At 41.4% G+C, this 23,634-nt stretch overlaps 2 protein-coding genes across 3 annotated transcripts in view; both read left to right on the top strand.

Moving 5' to 3' along the window:
- Window positions 1–4,372, top strand: part of nsun4 (NOP2/Sun RNA methyltransferase 4) — a 47,062-nt gene extending 42,690 nt beyond the window's left edge. Inside the window, exons 8-9 of the mRNA XM_079285627.1 lie at window positions 3,280–3,373; window positions 4,335–4,372. Of these exons, the coding sequence (XP_079141753.1) occupies window positions 3,280–3,373; window positions 4,335–4,345 (105 nt within the window). The 3' untranslated portion in view covers window positions 4,346–4,372. The remainder of the gene's footprint in view (window positions 1–3,279; window positions 3,374–4,334) is intronic.
- Window positions 4,373–18,537: 14,165 nt separating this feature from the next.
- Window positions 18,538–20,798, top strand: gadd45aa (growth arrest and DNA-damage-inducible, alpha, a). Of its 2 annotated transcripts, XM_079284687.1 has the most exons (4): window positions 18,538–18,708; window positions 19,216–19,317; window positions 19,466–19,685; window positions 19,934–20,798. In XM_079284687.1, exons 1-4 carry the CDS (start codon window positions 18,659–18,661, stop codon window positions 20,045–20,047), a joined length of 486 nt encoding a protein of 161 aa, XP_079140813.1. In that variant the 5' UTR covers window positions 18,538–18,658; the 3' UTR covers window positions 20,048–20,798. The 2 variants fall into 2 exon arrangements, with proteins under 2 accessions (XP_079140813.1, XP_079140812.1); XM_079284686.1 differs by lacking the exon at window positions 18,538–18,708 and having other exon boundaries at window positions 18,724–19,317.
- Window positions 20,799–23,634: the final 2,836 nt, after the last annotated feature.

Genomic DNA, 23,634 nt, shown 5'->3' with positions numbered 1-23,634 from the left:
GTTCCAGACTAACAATTCTGCTTGAGAGTCTGTATTACTTTATTGTTACGGGTACTCATGTCACTTTTCAAAAAGCTTAACTAGGTCATCCATCTAAAACCCCTGGATTCACATTCAGACTGAACAATAGAAATCCTGGCCGGGAGTCACTAAAAGAGAGACCTCATCATCTGCCAACCAATGAATGGTGTGTGTGTGTGTGTGTGTGTGTGTGTGTGTGTGTGTGTGTGTGTGTGTGTGTGTGTGTGTGTGTGTGTGTGTGTGTGTGTGTGTGTGTGTGTGTGTGTGTGTGTGTGTGTGTGTGTGTGTGTGTGTGTGTGTGTGTGTGTGTGTGAGAGAGAGAAAGAGAGATCCCAGAGGATCTTTGGAGATGAAGATGATTTGCCCTGGGTTGTCACTGACCCTGTCTGCTATTTTTTTCTGTCTCCTTTCCTTCGTTTCTTAACTTTACGCCGGATTAAATGACTTGGCTGTTGCTGAACAAGCGCCCAAACCACAAAGTTGGTCACAGGGTCGAAAAGCAACAACTATGTACATGCAGAAGAAGAAAGTTTAGTGAATGAACACCTCACCACAGAGCTGGGCAATCCACAAAACAGCAGAATGCTGAGCTGGTATCAAATCACAGTTTGAGCATTAGTGGGCAGTATGTTGTCAATGATCAATGTTGTCAATGTAACTCTGCGAATACACTCACATTTATTCAAACACAGCTATAATCTCAAAAACATGTATTTTTAGTTTAGAATTTCCTTCTGGGGAACATTTAGTTTTTACACATGAAGATCAGTTGACTTGTCGTGTCGGGACAGTAGCTTGTGATTCTGGACGGGCTGCGTCAACACTGAGTAAATATCCCTGATGGTGTCATCCAGTTGGGCTAGAGACGAAAACGTTTGTGCAGACAGCCTGCATTTGAGTTTAAAGTTTAAAAGAAGAAGCCATTTATCAAGCAGGGAGGGAATGACGCAGCAGAGTTGACTTATGATCCAAAGTTTCTGTAGGATATAAGAATCAGGATATCTCGGCACTAGTTTTGAAATGTTTTTTAATCTGCATTACCAGCACAGGAAAATGGTACTAGGCTACGATACAGTACTGCTACATACTGGACATGAAGAAGAGAAAAGCCTGCGCAGGTATATTGAGGAAGACGGAGGATAGCTGTTCTTCTTTAATCTTCTTTCACAGTAAAAGAACGTTAAGCAATGATGCTGTGCTCTCAATAGAGAGGTGTGTTGCTCTTCTTCTCTTGCATTTCTGACAGTGTAGCCTCGTTAGGCGTTTGCCTCCCAAACTGGTTGATACACATGTTGTTTGAAATGTAACTTTGGGTCTTACTGATACCTGACACTTGCAGTTGTTGGTCCAGAAACCAGTAACCACAGGTGTCACCAAAAGAACCAAGACTTAAATCTTCGACTTAAATGGCTCTTCTGTGGAGTATGATTGGTTGTAAAGGCATTTTACCAGCTTCATGTTGATGTGTGAGCTGCCATACCAAACCGATTTCCTTTCGGCAGCTTTGAAAACACACACACATCAGCACACACAAACTCTGGGCCTGCATTGCCCTGTGAAGGAAGGCGGTAATGGCTTGTTGAGCCTCTATAAGGCCAGGCCTCGGGGCCGGTCACAGCCATATCTCACACAGTGTCGATCAGCTCAGAGCTAAGTGTGGCCCACAGCCCTTCAACCCTTCTTCCTTCATCTCCCTCTCCCTCTGTTCTTGATCCTGTAAAGTTATAACTGTACTCATGTCAGCTGGGTAATTATCATTGATCTGCTGCTGCAGAAGGTGACAAATTCCACTGTTGCTCTGATCTGTGATCTGTCGTGGCCCACCGCCCTGACTTCACCTCAGTGCTGATGGACACTTGTTGCCATGAGCTGGATGGAGGGATTTGATTGAGAAAAGAATATATAACAGCATCATTAACCAAACCCATCATTTATGCATTTTGCTTAATTTTCAACACAGATTGAGTTCAGAATGATTTAATTCCTCTTCCTCTCGCACTTGAAGCAAATAATTGGCATACTCTACAGGGGTTAAAGTAAATGCTCCGAAAAGACGTCAGCTAAAAACAAATTCCCATCAAGCCATCTTTCCTTGAGATCAGATTCTTGTTACTTATTTGGATGATTTACAGTCTATGGTGATAGGCCACAAGCCCACATATGTTTTAATATTGGCACTGATGTCAAATGGTGGCGTCAAAACATGGATGCCTTTTTATGTTTAAAACAAATATATTTCCAATCATATTACAAATACAAACAATGATGCATCCACTTAATGATAAAACATTACATCTGTACAAGCAGCGTCGTGGCCAGGGTTTTAGGAGGACTGAGATAGAATTGTATAATATTAACTCCCAAAGTAGACTGATATGATTAACCACCACGTTCTCCTCAGCTAAACTTGGATGCAGCCCCCGAAACACAACTATAGGTATCATGAGGGGGTAAAACTGCATTCCAGGGGTCCCCTACTATATCTGACAAACTATTTGAAAAAAAATCATTTATAACATCAAATGTTAAAACTGGGTGTTGGTAAACTCCCAGTTGTATGGTATCAAGTGATTCACTGGCATCATAGAGCATCCTGATGTTTTCATCCCACTTACCTGCTGGCACATAGCAGCAAGTTCATCGCCATAGAAAAGAGTCGAGATGGTGTCACATCATAACAAATTAGGCGGACAGGGCAACAGGGCAGCAGATTGGTACATTCATCATGGGAGAAATAGATCATGTCACTGTCTGTTCTGCGGAGGCCTATCTGGTGCTGCTGTGGGCCTCTACGGACGGGGCGGCCCAGACACTACATCAAACACAACTGTAGGAAATGAGGCCTTCATGACAAGTAATAGGTTTTATTGAGTGGATGATGAGTGTGTTTGAAATATATCAGAACGGTGTCAGTGTGGCGCACTTTGTACTTTCTCACAGAACAGGAAGTTCAGCTTGTTCCTCTGGAAGGCAAATGGATGACTGATTACGAAGGTGAGCAGGAAGATGTTAGTGTTCATCCAATCACCTGCAGCACTAAAACCTCACAAAGAAAACCATTTGAGTGTGCTTATCTGTTTTAATCCGTCTCTACGGCCTTTTCAAATCTTTGTGTAAGCATTTAAGAAACACAAAACCAGCTATTAGCATTCGCAAATCAAAGTCCATTATGGAGGGAGTGTAATTGCGCGTGTCTCAATGTCCCTATATCCTTTTGTAAAACACAACTGATAAATTCTCTTTTTGTAACCTCTGCAGGGTTCAGTGGCCACGTTCAATGACTGTGAGAGAGAAAGAGACAGGGAGAGGAGGAGCGACAGGCAATCATTTCTCTGCGCGAGCGGCAGAGCGGGTAGGCGAGCAGATGAAAGCCCATTTTCTTCTGATTAAGTCCTCTGAAAATATTCCATTTGTCAGTGCCACTGCAGCTGAGACAGGCCCTGGCCTGCACAGCCAGCCGACTGTATCTGTTGACTATGTAGCCGCTGCGATTTACATCACTCACTGACAACATCATCATCTCCTCCTTTAATGTCCTCCTTCACTTCTGTCTGTACCTCCCTCTATCCCTCCACCTTCGTCACTGCTTTCCTTCCTTCATTCCCCCTCTCTCATCCCATCCACAGTGCTCAGCACCACCACCCTCCGTGACCCCCCCCCCCCCCCCCCCCCCTAACAGCCTATTTTTGTTTGATCTGCCCTCATTGCAAGGTTGACTGCTACCAAAGAGGGGATAGCAAAGCGGGACCTGGCTCTGTCTTCGTCATAGTCATTTTCAATGTCATAAATTTCAATTTCCAATCTTTCTGCCCTTTTTTCCCCCCCCTGTTCTCCAACCTCCCTCCTTTCCCTCCTCTTCCCCCTTCTCTCATGGCATACCCATCATGGGAATTTGTCAATTCGGTTTCTCTCTGTCTTTCCCTCTCATTCATTCTGACTCCCTCTCTCCAAACACCTATTGGCTATTATCCTGTCTCATGTCTTCCCCAGACTTCTGCCACACAAAATGCAATTTTCCCCCGGCCGCATCTGTGATGAGATCCAAATGAAAGATCATTAATATTTTGTTCAAAAAGAAATGGAGTCGTGTCTCCCATTTTAAATATTGTCATTTTCCCTCGCCGTGCTCGTCTGCCATTGAGATGCTTTTTCTCACCTCCACCCCATTAGGGGGATGCAGATGATCACATTTTTTTCTCTGCACCCTCTCCCCAGGACGAATGCATATGTGTGAATGTGTATGTGTTGGCTTGTAAAAGCGGTGGAAAAACCCGACAGGCAAACAGAAAGATATTTGCCCTTTGTCTCTTCAGAAGGTCTTTAACATGGAGACACTGACAGAAGCAGATGAAGCAGCTGTGAGTGTTGTTGTGTCAGGAAAGACGGAGTGGCACCATTACCACAGCCCTGGCCCAGTCCCACTGACATGCTGCCGGAAGTATACAGAGAACAACTGTTTATTTATTGAGGGTATTGATGAACAGAGTATGCTTTGTTAGGTATGTGAGTTTAAATAAAATACACTCTAAAACATAAAAAGACACAGGGTTTTCCTGGTATCTTGAAAGTGCACGGACACAATGGAAACGTGTTGCGTGTCATTGATGTGTCAACATTCAGTTTTGTGTAAAGCATGGTCCACTTTATTTACTTTGGGTGAGGAGCGTGTACAGAATGAGCTTTGCAGCAGTAATTTGTCATTATTTGGTAAATGAATGTCAACTGCTGGAGGTCTTCAAGGTAATAATAATTTGTCTGAGTCAAATTTGGATGATTATTGTTTCATAAATGCTGATTATTAAAAAAAACACTTTATTTCAACCGTCCTTTACAGTATTTCTACGACACTGCACTCTACAAACAGTTGATAAATAACTTACAGTGTCATAAATAGATGCAAGGACAAGATACAAATGTGTATTAATGGATTTGGTGGCCGCTCTTATGAAGTTAAGGAATACTTGATAACACAATATAACACATTTTTTATCTATAATTCAGGATAGTACATTGCATCCATAAATAGTCTCAAATCTGCAGTAAAGTATCTATAAACTGTGAATAAATGAAGCTCATATTGCTATAAGCAGGTGTATTTTGAACAGGTTTTGATCTACTCTAAAAGTCGTCATAGGTCAACTTACTTACATTAAAGGTGTTAAATTCAACATTGCCAGCATTCATTTAGCATCAAACAACTATTTGCTGTGTAAAAATAGAGTGGTGTAATGTCTACCTGGAGCAGAGAATGAAGTCGCTCTCCTGTGTGTGCTGTCACCAGCTTCGTCGACGGTGCACGAGCTTCCCAAATACAAGGCCAGTTGTGTGGAAGCTGAGAAATGACTTTGCTGAGTAGTACTTGGGTGACTGCTGCTTCAGGTGTCATTAAACCTGAGTATAATGGAGCTTTAAAAGACAAGCGAGTACAAATTAACGAGCAAACAATACGACTGATTTAACAGATAGAATGATGGTTTTTGATGGTGAATGTTTACCACAGGAAAATGAAACAGTAAAATTGTGAAATGTAATTTGGGAATTAATCAGCATCCATGAGCCCGCGGGGCCTTTCCACCAAGTCTCTCTCTCTCTCTCTCTCTCTCTCTCTCTCTCTCTGTCTTTCTATCGCTTAATGTTCCCTCTCTCATCGAGACATCAGCCCGCTCAAAGCTCACTCAAGCGTTGCCCATTTTCCTGCTGTCTCGCCAGCTCGCTCTCTAACCAAACTTTGCCTCCTACCTGATACTCTCCCCCTTCCTCCCTCCCTCCCCCTGCTCATTAGCATGACATTAGCATTCATTTGCATGGACTCCAGTCTGATTCAGTTCAATATGCTCTGTTGCTTGTCATCTTTTTTCAAAATCAAAATACTTTCTTTCTTCTTTTTTTGGCTGCTGTTCACTCGTTGCATGTTTAAAGGGCCATACCAGTGTTTTAGCATGTTTTTCTCACACTTCAGAAAACTTACACTTAATTTTATTGTTGAAAAAAGCGAAATTAATTGTTAAAAATTGAATTATGAAACCAGATCAGTTTATCAGTTTAACATAACATGTGTTTTATAGTCAGCATTTGTTAGCGGGACAGCAATGAAGCTCACGTAGAAAAATATCACTCGAAGGACAAACCCTCTGTACCTATTATGGCAATTTCAGTAACCTCACTTTTCATGCCAATGAAGCTTGAATGAAGTCGACTTCATTTCAATCTCTTGGCTGGAAAGACACAGTAATTAGCCAGGTGAGCAGAGCAGGGCGAGTTCACGCTCAGGCAATTAAGAAAGTGACAGCCCATCCAACACAGTGACAGGCTGAGGCCTCACACACAGACACACACACACACACACACAAGTTCAAGAAATACCAGTATATATACGTACAACCAGCACCCTTGCAATTGTTGTATAAACGTCATCCGCAAGCTACCTAAACAACATAAGAGCACTGGATCTCTGTCGTCCACTCATCACGCTCAAGAGTGGAAAAAATGAATTCTCCACTGGCCTATTGCCTGAGGCAATATGTTTTTAAGTTGTCAGTCAATAACATCTCAGAGCAGTGTTGGGCATTAACGTGTTACTCAGTAATGCATTCCTGTCATATTATTATTATTTTTCCTAATAACAAGTAGTGTATGGGATTACAATTTCCAAATCAATAATTATATTACAGGTATTCATTTAAGTAGCGCTGCATCACTGCTCTACCAGAATGTGATTTGTTTTCTGTGCCAGCTAAGCTGATGTTACGATGACGTGAACGTGTAGCGGGTTAGTATGCATCTTCACAGCGTGTAGAGATGAACTTTGGTGAACCTTCAGGCAAACATCGTTCAGGCGCATGTGTGACCCGAGGAAGAGACGAGGGTGCAAAAACATGCATGAAGCCTCAGTTCAGGAACAGATCTGTACTTCTCAGAGGCTGCGTTGTATCAACAGACAGGATGTGTCCTGCTATCTTCAGCAGAGAGTACATGACCTGAAGGAGAAGCTTTTCATACAGTGTAATGCTGCTGTGGACAGCAGATTCTGTAAGAATCAACCACATTCATTTATAGATCAATACAACTGACTGCGTCAACCACATTAAAGGTTACTTTCTGTGCCAATTTTGGTAATTTAGTAATATAACGAGTAACGTAACAAATTAGTTTTGATACAGAGTCATTCGGAAGTCATTTGTTTTTAAAGGAGTAATAAGTAAAAGTAACTTATTACACTTCCTGAGTAACTTGCACAATACTGCTCAGTAACGCCTGGAGAACATGTCATCAAATTTGACACAAATGTCCACTTGGACTCAAGGATGAATTGATTCGATTTTGGTGGTGATGAAGTGATGACGTCTTGGACTGCAACATGACTGGAGGCATACAACTACCGGCCTATAATGCTAATTAACCCACAGAGAATATTGTTAATACCTGTCACGAGAAGCAAAAGTATCTCTCGTAATGTGTGTGCGTGTGTGTGTGTGTGTGTGTGTGTGTGTGTGTGTGTGTGTGTGTGTGTGTGTGTGTGTGTGTGTGTGTGTGTGTGTGTGTGTGTGTGTGTGTGTGTGTGTGTGTGTGTGTGCGTGTGTGTGTGTGCGTGTGTGTGTGTGTGTGGAGGTAAGTGTAGAGCTCTTCTAATGTTAGTGCAGGTGATACACTTGTCACTGTTGAGCACCTTAATAAACTGATGACAGCTCAATAGTAATATGATATTCCTTTTCTAGCATCAAATTAAATCACTCCCTCATTCCGCATACACACACCTGCTCCTGCATGCTTTCACACAGAGGCACGCACACACACCCATGAAACACTCTGTTTGGATGGGATGCCACACTTTTGCACAGTGCTCATCTGTGCAGTTAAGTGCAAACGTGTTTGTGACATTCGCCAGGAGAAGGCTGCTTTCTCCCCTCTCCCCTTTCTGCACCTCTCGGTTGCCACCCCAGCACCAAACTCTCAATGCTTTGTGTGTGTGCGGGTGCGGGTGCGTGTGCGTGTGCGTGCGTGTGCGTGTGCGTGTGTGTGTGTGTGTGTGAGAGAGTGTGTGAGGTGGTGGGATACGGAGTCCGGCAGTTATAAATGGCCATCATTTCCCAAACCACTCTGTTCTCCATTGTGGAGCGCATGTCGCCGCGGGGCGGGAGGGAGGTGATATGTGTGCGAGTGTGTGTAGGAGGATGTAAGGGTGTGTGAGGGGGTAATAGCAGAAGTGAAGGGGCTGCTGGTCCCAGGGGGGAACTGTGACGTTAGAGAGTAACGGAGACGCACCAGTGGGTCTGGAAAGCTGCACTGAAATCAGTGTGCACAGAGACAATTGTCTAAATATAAAGACATGAGAAACTGAATACGATACATGCTGTTCAAAACATTGCCAAACTCATACCCTAATTTCATCACATTTTAAGATAATGACTGAAGAATATCAGAATCAGGCTTAAAAAACACCATGTGTAATGTGCTGTCATTAAGTAAACACTTCTTTGTTAATGTCCTGAAACAATGGGGCATGATGGGTGTCCTCAGTGTAGTTACTGTGCAGCTGTTGCTGTCACCTGATTCAGAGTTTGCTTTCTTTTCCAAGTTCATGGATTTATTTTTCATCTTCCCTTATGAGCCAAAGTGAAAGCATAGCTTCCAGCGTCTGCTCCAGAAGTAAGACATCTTATTGACATTTGTAATCATGCGAATGACTGAAATTGCATCCTTAGAACAGAGCCGAGTATACTGTGTGTTTCACTCTATTAGGACAGTATTTTATGTTAAAATCAATTATTGACATAGATTATTTTGTATTTAATGTTTCACTGTTTTAGCAGCCTTTATCAAAATCATTTTATATCATTTCATGTTTAACGTAGTTAAAATCATGAAGGTTTTAACTCTTAAAAGTAAAACAGCAAACTCCAAGAACACAGCTTTTTTTCAATGACAGAAATGCTGAATGAGCGATTGCATTAGGTTACGGAAGCTAGCGGAACAAAAGGTCGTACGGAAATATCGTCATGACTTTAGCTGTCATGCTACAATCATTTCAGGCTGACTTAAACTTAAGCAGGTCCTTGATCAGTCCTCGTCATGAGGCTTGACACGCAACCCTCTCTCCTGCTGATCAGTGAATCATGGCAGCTATGTAACTATACCTGGGAGTACGATTAATATATATATTAATATATATTATATTAGTTTTTGTCCTTTACTCACGTGTTTCCTTTGTTATGCGAGTTACTCTACCAGCACTTTCACCAGTAATTGTAGAACAGAGCCTTTTCTTAGCAGACACTTAAGGAGTAGCAGGAAAAGCAAACTAATGACATTGATTCGGGCTGCATTCCATTTAGCATCAGCTCCTCCTCGCTGCTACAGCACATGCTGGCTTACTGAAGTGGCTCGTTACTATTGTTTTCACTTTTCACTTGTGTTATTTTATTTACTTTAAACTGGATGTTATTTAAGGTGAGGCATGTATTTTATACTCGCTTGACATTTCAACAAAATATTCAATTTATTTTTGCTATTCATTTCCATCCGATTTTTCTGGTCGCTTGGAAACTGCTTTGGTTTTTACGTACTTTTGTTTGGGTGTTAAACTGACTCAGGTTGATAGGATGCCTGTGTGAGCATATAGACAGTAGTTTAATGCTTATTGTGAAACTAAATATACTATCGATATTTTGTTTTACTAAATTTAGTTTTTCTGTGTTTTCAAGTTTGCTGAGCTACTCCACAATCTCTCTACCTGCAGAAGTACCGCTGGTTAGCCTACTCCTGTTGGATACCACATTAACATATGTTGTAGACCTTACTTTGCAGATGTTGGAAGAAGATTCTGAGTGTTGTTGTTTTATTATATCGGAGAATATTTTCATTGCTAAATATGTGTGCTGCAGTGTTGAGCCTTTCATTTTGTCGACTTGTGTCAAGGGTTCATTGAAAGTGTCACTTTCATAATGCTGCGGAGGCCATTTTTGGTGCCAGCTAAATCTAAGGATATCATTTTCTTTTGTTTTATTCTTATATCCCTCTTTTCCATCTCCATCTCTCCAAGCATTTGATTCACTCGACTGAACTCATTCTTATAACTCAAAGAATCTTTTGGGAATGGTATTGTGTTTTCTTTTGGCAGTCATGAAGTTAAGGATTTAAAACCCTTAATGACGTTTGGCTGTGCTTTCCCACTGTGAGTTTATATTATCCTCTTTTCTCTTTAACTGTTAAAGCAGTTTCGTTACACCAACCGAGCTTAAATTGGTCTATTGAAAGCAACACTTGGCCAGGTTCATCCAGTGATTTGGAACGACGTTAGTGGATGTTTGATAGTCGATTCCAAGAATTATTGTCGTCTTCTGCGTAAAAAAATGAAGCAGTTCTGTGAAAAATATATATATATATATATATATTTTCCAAATGCTGCACTTTGTTTCATAAAGTAGGACTTTATTTTCTCCGTCTCTTCGTCTCCCCTCTATGTCATCTTTGTATTAGTGGTGCTGTGGAATTCCACCATTAAGACGCATTCACAAACATTCAAAACCCACTCGGGTTCCTGCTGATGATCTAATTTCCCCAGTGTCACTCTGGACCAGTGTCACATGAACAGCATGATGTGACCTCAAGACTTTCCCTCTTGTTTGCAGAAATGTTTCCCTCTTTAAAAGAGGTTAGAAGTGAAATGGCATAAACAGCAGGGGACACTGAGTATGTGTGCGATACATTACAAACGTCTTCCGCTTCGGTCTATTTCAACCAGGGGCCTGATATAGTTTTGGTACAAGAGACAAGAGAGGAAAAAGAGAGGGCCGGTTAAGGAGGGGGAACGGCCGGTGTTTGAGAGGAGGCCTTTCTAAATCCCACACTCATCCATCATTAGTGGCATTTGTGCACTCTGAAGGCCTGATAATAGCCTTTTGCATTTTCACACTGCACGTTGCTTTCTGGATTTGATCGGGGAGCGAGAGAACGATGGAGGGGAAAAGGTGTGCGATGAGGGGACACGCATTCATTTTCTTCCCCCCCCAACTCCTCATCATCCCACTCTCGCTTCTTCAAGGCTGCTTCTCTTTTCTTCCTTCTACATTTTGGGAAAATCACTCTCTGAATTGGAAAAGAGACCCTGGGGCCACAGGCGCAGGGTCCATGTATTTCTTTTTTTTCCTTTGGATAATTGACTCTGGTTGCCTGGTAATTCATCGCTTGCATATGCCAGCTAATTCATCAGGAGAGGAGAAGCTGCCGACCTCACAACCTTGCATGCCCCAACACCCCGCACGTCCCGAACACACACACACACACAATTCATATCTTAACACCTCTCACATCTCAAACTCACATTGCTAAATCGCATATATGCATGCACACATGCACAACACACACCGCCCCAGAAGAGCCAGGAGCTTGAAATGAGAGGAGGGAGCAAGCGGCAAGTTAGCGGATGAAAAACCTGAGATGATAGATGGGGCGCATTGTGGCATTATGAATGAATTATACCTCCCAAATACCTTGAGCAGTGCCGACTGTCAGCCTGTATCTATACTAATCTGGGAGAAAATATAGCTGTTTCCACATTAAAGGGGGCCAGCAAAGAACGGGCCGCAGAATTAATTGAGCAATCAGGCCATTAGAGAGAAACATCATACTGAGCCCTGTTTCTGATGTAGCAACATTTATCACTGCTGACCACAAATCTGCTTCCATTTCTGTGTTTTTCTTTTTTTTACTTTCTCTCTCGCTTTCTCTAATGTGGCTCCATCTTCAAACAGATTAGGATTATTGTGACAAGACAAAGGTATCTTTTGTCTTTTGCCGTAGCCGTGTCAGCGCCTGCTGCATTTATCACGGTTGTCACAGAGTCTTAGGGCTTTCAGCTTGCACACCTTGTCCCATCTTTCTCCCAGCGGTGGGTCCATGTTAAATTTGCAAAGAAAAGTACATTATTGGAAAATGCTCCCTGATAAATTGTAGGCCTGTCGAATTTTTTTTGGCTTTTTTTTCCCCTCCGTTTTATGTTTATCAGGTGAATCTTGACAACATGGGATCCAGATTTTTCTTCCTCAGTCGCTGTGCCATTTTAACATATTTTGGGAGATCAAGAAAATAAAAAAGAAAGAAAATTTACTTTGGAGTCAAATACACAGTGTGTTACACATTTTTAACAAATACAATTCATCTCAGCTTAATATTAAATGCCAGACATTAATCGGTCACTGAAACCTAAAGATAAAAACCGATTATTTTGGACCTTTTCTTTTTAAATCAGAAATCCACATTTTAGATGACTGATGCACTTTACAGAATTATACAGTTCAGTATTATGATTATTGTTATTATCATTATTATCATTATTATTATTATAGCAAGATGGTGTAATATACAGATCAATGGCAGATCTTGGCCACATGCTGCAGATATTTGAAGCTGTAGCAACACTGGCTGAAGCTCCTAATGATGCCGTGACATCATCATTAGTGTATCAGGCATGCTGGTACTTCAAAGTACTGCGAAGCCCAAGACCTTTGTGTTTTTTTCTCAAGACTGGTTATTTTGTCCCTCTGGCACAGTGAAGACAAATCACCAAGAGACTGTTGATATCTGGATCTATAAGTGACGTGTGTCAATTTGTGTGTGTCTCTCTGGGTGTGTGCTACAGGTGCATGTTCGTAAAGTAGATTCTTCCAGAATAAATTCAATTAGATGAAAAAGTAAGATGTTGCAGGGCTTTTCGGCCATATATTTTTCAGTAAGCAGTACACTAAGATGCTGTGTATCTTCTCACTGCTTACAGGAACATGTCCTTTGATTTAACCCTCAACATTCTTTAATATCTGTGCATGTCTGACAACTACAATGAATTAACGCAGCAACATGTCTGGTTAGATGCACCTTCAATCCAAATAAGCCCTCTGCTAAACTAGAAATGTGATGATAATGTCCATAATAAAATGAGTCTCACAACTACTGACTGGACAGGACAGTTGCCTTTGTTGATCTAATATCTGACATATATCCCCCTCTGCTGGACAAATCTGAGAACTGTGCCATGCTACGTGTAGGCTGCAGATGATTGTTAATGTTAAGTAAATTGTCAGTTATCTCTCTGTCAATCAACACCTCACATCTGCAGTTAAAGCAGAATAATAATTTGTTCAAATATAATTGGTGTGTACTTTCTTTATTTGATTTGACAGTTGTTGACTACACAAATATGTTGTTATATATTAAGGCACTAAATAGCGCAAATTAGATATTATTGTAATGTTCCGGACCTTTGGACGAGGAGATTTTCTCAATCTGGACCTTTTGGAATTTTAATTGAATACCCCTGTGATGGACCTCCATCCCAGCATAACTAAGATGGGTGGGGAGCCCCCCAGGAAGCCTGACCACAGTCGAATAAAATTAAGTGAAATCTCTTCAAAAGGAATTAGCGCCATGCTACGGTCTGCAGACGCTATGACCAGTGGTTTCGCCGCGGCCTGTCTCAGAGCTGTCCAGGTGTCTTGTGTAGAGTTGTTGAAAACAGTAGGAGCAGATTCAATTCAATTTATTTTATTTTTGTATAGCCAGTCACGACCCGGCTCAAAAGGCATGAGGGAGACAAGACGAGTATAAAAGTAATAATTAGACATTTATTGAAAGTACAACTAACTAAACAAACAATCAAAACAAAGCAGCAGCCAGGTCCTCCACACAGGAGGCGGGGAGGAGAGGCACCGTCAGAGGGTGCTTCTTTATAGCTGGCCACTTCCAGCAGGCTCAGGTGGGGCTCGTTAGCTGCCGATCAACATCCTGCAAGACAAACTGACAGGAAACAGACACAGACCCCTGGTGGAAGGGAGGGGTCGTCACAAGCCCAAAATCACAAATCACAAATTTGCCTCAGAGGGCTTTACAGTCTGTACACATACGACATCCTCTGTCCCAGGACCCTCACATCGGAACAGGAAAAACTCCCCAAATCCCCTTTAACAGGGAGAGGCCTGTGGGAGAGCAACAGAGGAGGGATCCCTCTCCCAGGATGGACAGAAGTGCAATGATGTCATGTGTACAGAATGAACAGCATAACAGAGTTATAACACATTTTCAAACTATCACTCCAATAAGAGAAACTCTAGGTTTTACTGTACTTTACTCTCAGTAAATAATCAATATTAACAATTTGATATTCAAGGAGGGACTTGGTAATCCTGAAATCATTATGGTGGCACCAAACATCCTGAGCCAAAATACGAAAAGTGGTAGCAGTCAAAGTCTATTCTGAATCCAATGTTACAGGTCAGATATGCTGCTGCTTTACACGACAGGAGTTTGGTGCGAGTATCTTACCCCAGCATCCTACACCGGACACACTGGAAGCTTGAAGTGAGCTCTCTGCCCCCAGGTAGCATTGAAGACTGGCCGACCATCCTTACATGCTAATGGCAGCCTGCGGCTTGCCCCACATAGCGACACCGTCACTATGAAGGACTCAAGAGCGCGACTGCATCTTCCCCACAGTTCAAACACTCACCGTCAGCATTGCTCCGAGAAGCCAGCTACTATCTGGGGACAGGAAGTCTGCGTGTTGAGTGGTTGAAGATACTGAGGTTAATTTTCACAAGCCATCTGGCTCTATACATAAGATGACACGTCAACGTTCTCATTTATTGGTGTCATGGAACACTCATATTCCATCCAGCATTCTATTCTATTCTGTTCTATTCTCAAGGGCAGATAATGTCTCCTTTTATGAATTCACTATTTGCTGGTCCAGCGTTCATCATGTTTTACATGGCACAGTTTTCACAAAACTCCACACATTATGACCCATTAGCAGTAATGAAATAACACTGTATATTACAAAAAAACATTTTGTCTATTGCTTTGCAGATTGCAGATATTTTAAATCATACATGCAACAAGTCACAACAAAAGTTTAAACTGTTGCAAGTAACTCCACAAATGATCCTTTTAACATTGTTAAGCTGTCTATGTTTGCAAATTCATATTCAAATGCTAATATAGTGCATCCCGTGTATGGTGACACACCGAAATCTCTCCTGCACCTGAGTTTGGGAATTAGTCAATTGATGGATTTAAGAACTTAAAACAGTTTTGAACTGAATTATTTGGTGGATAATAGTTATTAAGACAAATAATAACAATAGGTCTTTCTATTAATTATTTTTTGTTTGTGTGGCACATTTCACTGCTCTGATTGGAAGAAAAGATTACCCAATTTGCATTTTACTACGATGACTTTTTACGTTTATGTTTATGACATAATATACTCTGACTTTATTCAACATGCTATACTACTTATAGACGTATTTATGACTGAGAGGAATAGAGCTGCAACAAGTGGTTTCAATAACCACAGTCCTGCACACAAATTTCTCTTTTTAGAAGATAAGAATATAATATTGTGGCTTTTTTACGACTTCACACCTGAATGAACTGAATTTAAAGCTGCAGGTCAATTCAGTTCATCTTTCTAAAATGAAGTACTTTATTTTAAGATGCACCATTTTTAAAAGCTTTCATTTATGTATTTTATTTTTTAATCCAGTCCATGTTTTAATTTATTTAAATTCATGTATTTGATTATTCATTATAATTCATCCAGTTCAATGTGAAAACTGACCATGAATATTGTTGAGATATTATTCAATTGCACTTTCTATATTTGATTAGTCAGCCAGTTGTTGACTACATACAGACGTTAATACAACTGTTCGGCTAATTCAATACATATGGTACTAAATCATTGCGCAAGTTAGACATTATGTCATTAACAACATTAGTGATGTTCCGGACCTTGCGAAATTCTCTCGAAATGGACCTTATGAAAATAAGCTTAACAAAGCTTGTGTCAGTTGCAGGGCTTTGTATTGTATTTAATTGGAGACACAGGTTGTCAGGATATTGTGTTTGCCATAACAAGCCTGCCAAAAATACCCAACCTGGCACCCCTGAGAGGCCACAAATAAATGGCCGAAAAAAACCTGTCTGTCCAAGGTGCTGAGCATTATTATGACGACATTAAGGACATTATTGGCTACCGTCCTTCACAGTATATGAAATATTGCTGGAAATTTGTCACACCGGCCATCTGCACTATAAGTAAATATGTTCAAAGTTCAAAAGATGTTTCATATACAGATATACATTCATACTGGTTGCTGATTTTCTTGATTGTGTTATTTCTCTGCACAATGCACACTGGTCCTCTCTCTGATCAAGTCCACACCAAGTACAACACCTACCAGTACCCCTGGTGGGGTTATGCTCTCGGGATATTCTTTGCTTTCTCGTCAGCTGCCCTTATTCCTCTGTGGGTGATTTACATTTTGACTGCAACACCTGGCACTCTGAGACACGTAATGAAATGCAATGTGGAAACATTCTGAGTTTTCTTGGCAAACATTTGTCTTCCTCATCCTTAACTGTCTACTAAGCCATTATATTTTCCAGCCCTGTTTACACTGCCCTAGCAGCAGAAGCACAGCTGTATCCGTTTCCTTCCCTCCTCTCAGAGGCATTTTGATCAATTTATCAATTGCAGATTGATTAAATGTCTGGGGTAACATTTGGTGCAGCAAATAAAGGTTTGAACACTTTTCTTTGAAAGCAGCAGTTTTCTTTTTGTTTTCTGTAGTTGGAGTTTGGTTGTGATGAAATGCATAATTCGTGTGCTAGTGCTGCCTCCTACTGGAGGGTCCTGGAACAGACGGGTCAATATTTTATTCAGTTTCATCAAATGCCACCATAAAGTTAAATTAAATCTGGTTCAAACTGAAGTCTGCATAATATACACAAACAGAGTTAAAATCATATTAAGTTCGATCATTTGGTAAATATATAATTAAAATCAGTCAAGCATCTGCAACAGTGAGTTTTGAGAAGTGGTTTGAAGGATACAGCGATGGTATTATAGAATAATAAATAAATAGTCTATGCGAAACAACCACATGCATGGTTTTGTTTACTCTTGTGTGAAACAAATGTAAAGAACTTGAGTCAGTATGTGCTCGTTATATCAGTTCAGAAAACATGATTGTGTATCACGATATCTTGATATATTTAATCACAATATGATTCCAATGAAAGACTATAAATTATTGTATATTATCATTATATTATATTATTATTATTATTCATATATTATTGACGATTAATTATCGCCAAGCCCTAATATAAAGCAGCAATAAATGAAAATACTGTAGTGAAGTACAAGTGCCTCAAAAACAGAGACTCATTAAACAGTCGCAAGGAACCCGCTCTGTAAATATAGAGTGATATAGTAGTGAATGTACTGAGTTTCTTTCCACCTCTGATACTCTGATCTGTACAATGTATTAATGTGTTTAAACGTTCAGACTTTTCTTTGTGAGTTTTGACTGCAGCCACCAAGGGGCAGCATTAGATCCCATAATATCCACAGCATGGCTTCATCTCACTTCCCTGAGTCATTTCTTTGCATCAATTATACTCTGAAGCCATCTAGTCTGGAGTTTAAATAATATATAAATTCATCAATTAACAATTTTGATAATTGATTAGTTGTTGAGGCAATCTTTACAAGCCAGAAAACCATTGGTCCCTCCAGCTCAGTTCAATGGATGTTCTGTTTTCCTGTGTTTTATATCATTTTAAATTGAATACATTGAAACTTTGGACTGGCCATAGGCATTTGTGGCATTTTTTCATTATCTGGACCATACACTGTACACATACTCATAACCGGAAGTGCTAATAAGTGTTGTATTAACTTCAATTTTGTTTTAAAATGTAAACCTAATTTAAAACAACAACAAAAATAAATCATATAAAATGGTGTTCGTTGTGAAAAGTGTTGTGCAGTAATAATACTGACCTAGTTTTAAACAGTGCTATGCATGAATAACGCAGGTGTGTGTTACCTTAGTTTGGTAGATGTCAGCCGGTGTTGGCCCCATGCTCCTGTCCTTCTCGCGCCAGTCCTTTAGATCTCGCGCGCGGGTTGCGGTAGGTTTTCGCACGCTCCACAGCGGTCCAATCAGAGGGCAGTATTTCTCAAGAAGCGTCCCGTTGCCATGCAGTTGTCCTGAAGCCTGTCCTGTCCTGCAGCGAGGGTGAGTTCTGCAACACGGTATTCATTCATTACTTTCTTTAATGTTCCGTAGAAACACAGATTAATTCGCTTTTGGTGGTATATTTATAATGCAGATTCCTGTTTGTGTTCAGGTTGTTCTTACATTGCCATACATCATTATTGTAGGCACATTTGTTGTGTCTTTGAGCAAGGTTTAATTCAACATTACAGCTGTGCACACGTTATTATAACACGTTATTATAACACGCTATTATAACACGTTATTATATATAATATACAGTGAACAGGGACCCGGGACCCGGGTGGAAACGGACACGCCTCTTTCTGTGTGTCTGTCCAATCCCATTTCAGAGCAGCATACCCGAAGAATTTGCATACGACCAGTGATCACAGCTATGCAAATACTCGGTTGACTTGTATTGTCCCGGACAGTTTTAATGTGAAGTTGCCAGATATCTCTCTCAGTTGCAGCACAGTGGACTACAGATAAAGTGTGTGTGCGTGTGTTTAGTCCAGACGACACCAGAATAACTCTCCAGTGCATACTTCTCTGCTCTAAATTGGATTTTGGATTTTATGAACAACATGACATTTGAGGAACTAAGTGGGGACTATTCTCAAGAAAGGTAAATAATATGAATTATGATTTACTCCAGTTTATTCTAGTGTGAGTAAACGTTACCGGTGTCGCATCACACACTTGTTTGTGTGCAGCAACAGTTCGTGCATTAAATATATTAATGCACGATAAAGATAATGTCAAATCTAGTCTTTTGCTACCAACTAACTGCTCTTCTGTTGAGACCATGTCGCGAGACAGTCTCTACTTTTAGACAGCGTTAGCTAACGTAACACGACGCTGCACACTGGTTAAAGGTGAGCAAAAAGTATCAGGATACCGGACATGACAGTTTTCATTACGGAGGTTTACTTTCCCCCAGCTGTCAAAACGATTTCAACCGTAAAACACAACTGTTAGCCGTGTCGAAACCAGTGTCTGCACGTCAGTCGTGTTTGTGTCGACGCCAGGTGCTTAGCTAGCAGCTAACGTTAGCCATGGGAGGAACAACTGACAATGCAAAAGTGTTTTGGGTCCAAATGAATGACACGAAGTTTGTCTCCGTGTGTTGCAGAATGGATTCAGTGGCGAAAGCTTTGGAAGAAGTCCTCACCTCTGCGTTGCCACAGGGCAGCATTACTATCGGAGTCTACGAGGCTGCCAAGTCACTCAATGTGTAAGTACGAGGTTATATGAGTTATTGATGTATTGACAGTTAAAGATCTCGTACATGTTGACTGACTCATGTCTATCAGGATATGTATTATGCTTTCGACAAAAATATAAAAAGACTAACTTAAGGATCTATTTTCTTCCTCCTTCAGGGACCCTGACAATGTGGTTTTGTGCATCCTGGCCACTGATGACGAAGATGTGAAAGATGTGGCCCTGCAGATCCACTTCACCCTCATTCAAGCGTTCTGCTGTGAGAATAATATCAACATCCTGAGAGTGAACAACACCCAGCGCCTGGCAGAAATACTGGGTGGAGGAGGAAAGCAGAGTGGGGGTGAACCGATGGACCTGCACTGTGTCCTGGTCACTGTAAGTATCCTTCCTCATCAATCACTTGTTTTACTCATAAATCAAACTTGTAATGTTGTGATTTAATTCAAAGTGTTTGGTCCTACATATCAATAAATCTTGTCAGTACTTGTTCCCCTGCATTTGATAAGCATCAAAGTAAAGGGACATAACTTGTATCTGCACACACACACAGGGACTATTATGATTCCATAAAAATAACAATATGTGCAATTAGATCATTTATTGTCTTTCATTCATATTTTCAGAGCCCACATTCAACATCATGGAAGGACCCTGCTTTGAGCAAAGTGAACCTGTTCTGCAGAGAGAGCCGCTGTATGGACCAGTGGGTACCCATCATCAACCTGCCTGAACGCTGAACTTTTAGCTGCAAAAAAACCCTGTGAAAGGACTTGTATTCGCAAAGTAACAGCGGTGTGAACCCTGATGGACACTTGACCACCGAGAGATCAAAATTCCAAAGCACTGCTGATGGAGAAAGAAATATTCGGAGGCAAAAGAAGACCCCGCTGTCTACCTGGGATCTATTTAAAGAAGGGGGGGGGGGAAGAGCTGTGGAATGAATATCCACTTTGGACAGGACCGTTTGTCATTGCAGCCGAGATGAGATGGCGAGGGGCTTGTATCGTCATGAGGTGGAAACTTAAACAAAGCATGTGAAGCCAAACTTTGTACAGAAGGATTATATCATGTTTGCTTGGTAAAGCCTCTGTGAGGAGTCGGAGAAGTGGGGAGAAAGCAGTCGTTGGAGCTGTTGAGTGGACCAAAGCCTCGGCCTCTCTCTGCAGAAACAAGGCACTTGTTGAAACACTGGACCTTTTGCAATTTCACTTATTTGATTAAAATTGTTATTGTTGATGTTGCTACTGTCAAAATTTAAAAAGGGAAGGCCTCCATATCCAGTGAAGACATTCTGTGTATTTAGTGTTTTCTATGCCAGCTGGTTTTTTTTGCCACAAGTAAAATTATTATTTTGTTCCAATTTAAGTTATTTCTAATGATATTTTAGTGTATTTATGTTTCTATCTTTTTTTCTTTTTTTTTTACCTTAAATATTTGCAAAATCTGAATACATATGTGTTGCTGTCAATAAAAAAAGTATTTTTTTGGAAGCCAGAACTGCATGTTTCCTTTTTTTTTCTTTCCCCCCCCCCCTTTCTGGAAATTTTAGCAAAGCCGAGCTGAATTCTGACCTTTTTGGCAGTTGCAGTTGTAAAGAGGAGTCACGTGCGGATCACAGGGGTCATGTTGGCCTCTGTGGCCTCAGTGCCATCTCTGAGCTGAAGAGAACAATAATCCTCAGCACTCTCTCTCTGCACGGGCTTCTGCCTCGGTCAGCAGGACCATGTTCATTCATCGACACTGGTTCCCTTTTCACCAATTCTCAGTGATTTGTTGGACAGTTTTAGTTTGCATTTTCACCAGCTGACTTCCTCGAAAAGAGCATGTGACACATGCTGCACAGTTAGAGGGAATATGAACACATAATACACACATTTCAAACTGTATGTTGCAGTACACTGAAGAGTTGCATGTGTACCATTGAGACAGCGAAGTAACATCAAGTGTTTTCATGCTATTTGAACCACTGGCTGCCTCTGCCCTCGGGACAGGAATACGTAGTGTAGCTGACCGCAGAGCACATGACTGGAGCTACTTGGAACATTTTGTAAAGGAGGCATTGGCATGCGATCTGTTGTGCAACCTGGTCTGAACTGCTCTACTCCTCCGCTCCTTTTCCGACTGTTTTACACACACACGCACACACAGGCACACACATGCGCACACACAGGTGATCTCTTTTGAGTTGAATGTTGGTGATGTCACTGGGCGGTTGCAAGGCAGGCAATCCCCTGTAAGTGCGGAGTCATGATCACGAGAAAGAGGGAAGGCTGAGGCTGTCCTTGAGTTACACAACCCAGGTCAGGTTTTCATGTGACAACCTTTACTATTGCTAAGTTAAATGCTTACTGCTGTCATCATTTCATGTAGTTTGCTTGATTGGGCAGGTTTTTCTTTGGGCGCTCCGGTTTCCCTCAAAGACTTGGAAGGCAAATCTATATCCATTTCCCTGCCCTTGCTACTAGCATTTGTAACATAACCAGGTTTATTAGGTATACTATATGAGGTCAACATGCATGCCCTCATGTAACACACTGGCATTCCTATTGAAGTCTTATGGCAAAGAATAACGGACGGACAGTAGTTTAAATAAACGCAAATACATAATGACACAGCTTATGACGAGTGTGTCCCTGGCCAATAAGCTCCCTGTTCCCTGTGGTTTCAGTTGGCACAGAGTTAAAGGTTGTCTGGTGCGTGACTGCAGGCTGTGACACTGACTGATGTAATGGGGCATTGTTGTGATCGAAGGGAAAAGGTTATTTTAAGGAGCCGTGGAGGGCTGATGTAAGTGTTAATATGCCACATCGGCCTTACGGTGAAGTCCCAAAAGGGGTTGAGGTTTGCATACGTCATTAGCGCCTACTGGCTGTGCTGTGTTGTAGGTTAAAGTTCAGGTGACGCATTATCTACGTGTTCATCATCTGATAAGTCATGGTGCAATTTTAATTGTTATATATGATGCAACCTGGGGAACATATTGTATGACCTGAGTCAGTGGAGTAATACGTATAGAATGGTGTTGTGCATATAGGAGCATACAGACAGCAATGCTCTGACCTTGTGAGGGGAAATGTAAACGTCAGGTTAAGATAGCAGCATTGCAGAATGAAAGGAAAATCTACCATGAAATTAAAGTTCTCTACATAAAACTGAGCTGGACATCTTTGTCGAAATGTAATCCACCTTCCATTTTCGGGTGGAATTTAAAAGTTTGCATGAACATGTAAGTAAACTATAAAAAGTAAATAAAGTAAAAGCCCAGGAGTGAGATGGGCTAGACAGGCTGGCGGCAGCCACACTCTGTTTTATTCTCAGGACATTTGATTCATTGATTGCTTTTCTTCGGGATGTAAAGAGCATTTCAACACTATACCTTTAAAATAAATGTGGTGAAGTAAAATGTTCCTCTGTAAAAGTATAAAGTTACAGTCATGGCAAATACTCAAGTTAAGTACAAGTACCTCAAAGTCACACCAGACTTCATCCCACTGGTTATGGGTGGATAATATAAATGAGATATGACACTGGGAGTCTATGGGAGTGTTGGCAGAGTTCAAATGGGCTCAAACGTCTGTTTTGTGTCTCTATACACAGCTGAGCCAACCAGAGGAACAGAGGTGCCACTGCAGTCAGCCCACAACCTCCACCCACCGCCCTCACCCGCCGGTCCTCCCTCCCTCTCCCCCTCATCAGCACATTCCAACACACTGACACTGTAACTGCCAAGGTAGATTTCCAGTGGGGCACATGGTCAGTGAGCCGGCCTGCCAGCCTCCCGTGTGATTCTCACATTGCTGCACAATGACAAACTGGGATTACTGTGAGACTGTGGTGGGGTGGGGGGGACAACATGCTTCAGGCCTTCAGGGGCATTCATGCTCACAGAGAATACCCAGTCTGTATCATGTTTGGGCATAAAAGGAGCCGTTTTTTTTTTTTTTTTTAAAGCTAGCTTGAATGCATCATGATTTATTCCACTGTGTGTGTCTTTGGCGTTCAGTGAAGCTGTCCACACAATGCTAATGGTCGGGGCTTTTTCCTGCAGTGACATTTGATCTTTCAAGGAAAACAGAACAATCCGTGAGAAAGCAACGAGAGGAAAGCAAAGTCCCAAACAATGAATAATAGGTGACAATGTCATTTCATCATTCGGCAGTTTTCAGTCTGAGAGCCGTCATGTCCAGTTCTGTATTTCTGCAGTTGTTACAATAGGTGACGATGAGTTTTATTCCCGTGTGATCTTCCCATTATGCAGGAGAAAATGAAACAAGCAGTTGATCCACCAGCTGGCCAGGAACAAGGTCAGAGAGACCCAAGTGGC

This window comes from Melanostigma gelatinosum (assembly GCF_949748355.1).
Source record: "Melanostigma gelatinosum genome assembly, chromosome: 15".
Classification (NCBI taxonomy): Eukaryota; Metazoa; Chordata; class Actinopteri; order Perciformes; family Zoarcidae; genus Melanostigma; species Melanostigma gelatinosum.
Note: the sequence above shows the minus strand (reverse complement) of the source record. Positions and strands in the feature narration are given on the sequence as shown.